At 37.2% G+C, this 3,155-nt stretch overlaps 1 protein-coding gene across 1 annotated transcript in view; it reads right to left on the bottom strand.

Annotated features, from left to right (window-relative positions):
- Window positions 1–367: 367 nt before the first annotated feature.
- wwc1 (WW and C2 domain containing 1) overlaps window positions 368–3,155 on the bottom strand; it is a 72,753-nt gene continuing 69,965 nt past the window's right edge. The window contains exon 22 of the mRNA XM_008294081.1: window positions 368–2,868. Coding sequence (XP_008292303.1) covers window positions 2,802–2,868 — 67 coding nt within the window. The 3' untranslated portion in view covers window positions 368–2,801. The remainder of the gene's footprint in view (window positions 2,869–3,155) is intronic.

Here is a 3,155-nt window from a genome sequence, read left to right as displayed (position 1 = left end):
AGACTGTAAAAGCTGACCAAACGTAGTTTTCATCAGGGCAGAAACCAGCCAATCAGAGAGAAGCACAGAAGCAAAGTTCTGTCCTCCTATTGGCTGACTGGTCAGTTTTTTTCATTTGTTTCCAGTCTAACAATCATACAATCAGTAAGAAGTTCACAGTCATCAAAAATACATTTGATCTTTTACATCCTGTGTGTGTTTCGACAATCATCGTGTGCTTCAACAATCAACAATCATTCCAGCGTGAGGCAAAGGCTTCTGGATGTCTTTTCTTTTTTTTACTTTTTTTTTTTTTCACTTTCCAAAAACCCACATCAAGTTTCTTTTGTGTGTGTGTGTGTTTTTCTTTAAAAACCTCAAGTTTCTTAAAGTGCAGACTATCCGATCAACTACCTGAGTGTTAGTGAGAGTTAGTGCTGTTTCTACACTTTGCTGAATGTGTTTGTTTGTAACCGGTGAGAGACAATAATCAGGACGACTTTTTGCTTTAGACTCATCTTCCTGGTGTAGTGTTTTATGTCGTGAACGATGGACCTGACGTACAAGCACCTGCGCTGTCCACGAAACGTCAGACAAGCATCGGCAGGGATCAGACCGATTATTTTTACATTATAAAGTACAGCTCGATTTGAAGCTACAGAAGTTATAATCCTTAAGATTCCAGTTCGGGTAGATTTGGCGACACCTGTGGTTGGTGGCGGTAACAGCACCAGATTCGCTGAGCTTTTATTTTCTCTTCAGATTTTGAAGACTCTGTTGTCTGAGATCATCAATGTTTCTCGATACAGAAACACACAAGTCTCGTAGATAATTTCACAACACTGCCCCACAAAGGCAGAAAGCAGCAACTGCATGAGGACTGCTTTTAAGCATCACTGAAGAGACCATGAAGAAAATCTAAACAAGAAATGCAGTGAATGCAGCTGCTGCATTCGCTCTCTTTTATCTCCATTTTTGGTCTCCACCACCTCCTGAAGGGAAAATTGGACTTTTTAGCTAGTATTTAGCAATAAAATTAGCAATTAAAGCTGCCATATTTCACAAAAAATATATACATTTGATATTTTTTAAATATGTTTTGATATGTTTTAACCCTCGGAACCCAAAAACCCGCCGGCGGGTTTCAGAGGCATGTTTACTTCTTAAAAATGTACTTCTTACTTTTTAAAAAATTGCCAATTTTACACTTAACTAAACTAAACTGTAAAAGTAGAACGAATAACTGGCTTTTTAACCTTCTAACAGTCTGTGGCCTGTAGTTATGCTGGGAAAATTAACCAAATGTAAGCTTAAAATTATATTTCCATATCCAGTTATTCTGTGTCTCATATGAAAATTTGCCAAAAGTAAACCATGAAACTAAAACGCCATGACTGATTTAGCTTTTAGTTTTAGTTTTAGGCTGAACTGCAGGCAGTGTTTCCACAGAGACACTGAGAGGAAAATCCAACCTACTGGATCAATAAATAAATGCAGCACGGCTCAGAAATAGTGAACAGAGGAGGAAGCTGTTGAAGACCCGTCCACCACGGTGAAACATCTCCCCACAGCTGATGAACAGTTTTTAGAGTTTGTAAAAAGTAAAAAGTGAGTAAAAATGTGACAGAAGCACATAAAAAAAAACCTCCCTAAATGTGCCTGGGGTTCAGAGGGTTAAGAAATGGTCACTTCCTCAGCTCTTGGGTGTTTGGATTGTTAATATGTTGAAGTTATTCGCTGCAGTATTAGCAAACAAAACGCTACTGCTCCCAATCTTTAGTGTTTTCAGTTCAGACATGATGCATTTTCACAGTAAAGTCTTTTTAAGAGGTAAAAAAAAGTCTGATTCTGGTCTGTAGTTGCTGCATTTTGGCTTCGAGGGGCAGTTTAGGTTTAAGTTACAACGATAAACTTGGATTATTTCGTGTTTTTTCTGGGTCAGAAATATTAGTTTTTACTTTAGTTACGTTAACCTGAGCGACTAGAAGATACCAGTCTGGGTAGATGCAAAGACCTGATTGATTTAAACTCATGGAAACTACAAAAACGTACTAGTCCGCGTAGTGGTTCTGCCGATTAAACCAGGACAGAAAATGAACCCGACTTCAGAGTTCTTAAGGATTATGACTGCCTTTAACTCTCTGATCCATATTTACATTTATGGAAAAGTTTCGCTGACATCTGTAGAGAAAATTATATTTAAAAACAAATAAAAATTAAAATAAAAGACCGTGTGCTTGTGTCGGCGTATAAAATCTTCAAAATGCTCTAAAAAAGAAAACACGCGATGTGAACGTCAATATTAAATATCTCTGAAGTGTAAATATTTATTTTGCTTTATTATCAGCTTAAATTGTCTTTAGTACCATTTTTTTGATTCTACTTTGTGCTGTCAATGTGTCGTTTTAGTACAAAAAAAAACAACAAAGTCTTTGTACGCATGTGAGACTGTATGATTCTGTGATCTGGAATGATTCAAACACCTAATGTAAGAGCCTATAAACAGCCGGTTAGTAACAGAAAACAAAACAGAAGAGCGGAAGAGAGAGTGAAAAATAATAATAATAATAATAACAATAATAATAATAATAAAAAAAGCTCTAGCAGTGCTATCACTAATTTACAAACAAAGACTATCCACATTAGAAATGCTGAGCTCCTTAAAAATTTCTTTCTTCACTGTTTCCAGCGTTTTTGTGTTTTTTTTCTACGTGTATATATGTTTTTGTTTTTTAAATTCTTCATGACACCGCCAAACATTTGCTTCATGTGAGGGAACAGCAGGTTAAGACTTGGGAGGGAAAATACTTTGAAATGCTTCTCTACACGTCGTCGGCCGGCAGGTCGGGGATGCAGGTCTTTGCTCGTGTGAAGAACGCCATCTTCTCTCTGCGGACGCACAAAAAAACAGTTTAAACGGTCGCTCCTGGTCATCGTGTTTTCATCAGAACGGTCTCCGATATTCAGATCTTCCATCATTTGATGTGACGCTTGCAGATGTTTTCAGTTATTTTTTTTCTCGCTGACACTTTGAGACATAAAAACAGCAAGATGCAAAGTTTTATTTGACGTGTGCTGCACCTCACTGTAAAATAAACACCCTGAGAGCATCACCAACTTTAAAAACAGATGCAAGGTTAGATTTTTAAGTGCAGGTCTATCGCACAACATTAACC

Source organism: Stegastes partitus, unplaced genomic scaffold (genome assembly GCF_000690725.1).
Source record: "Stegastes partitus isolate 25-593 unplaced genomic scaffold, Stegastes_partitus-1.0.2 Scaffold936, whole genome shotgun sequence".
NCBI lineage: Eukaryota > Metazoa > Chordata > Actinopteri > Pomacentridae > Stegastes > Stegastes partitus.
Note: the sequence above shows the minus strand (reverse complement) of the source record. Positions and strands in the feature narration are given on the sequence as shown.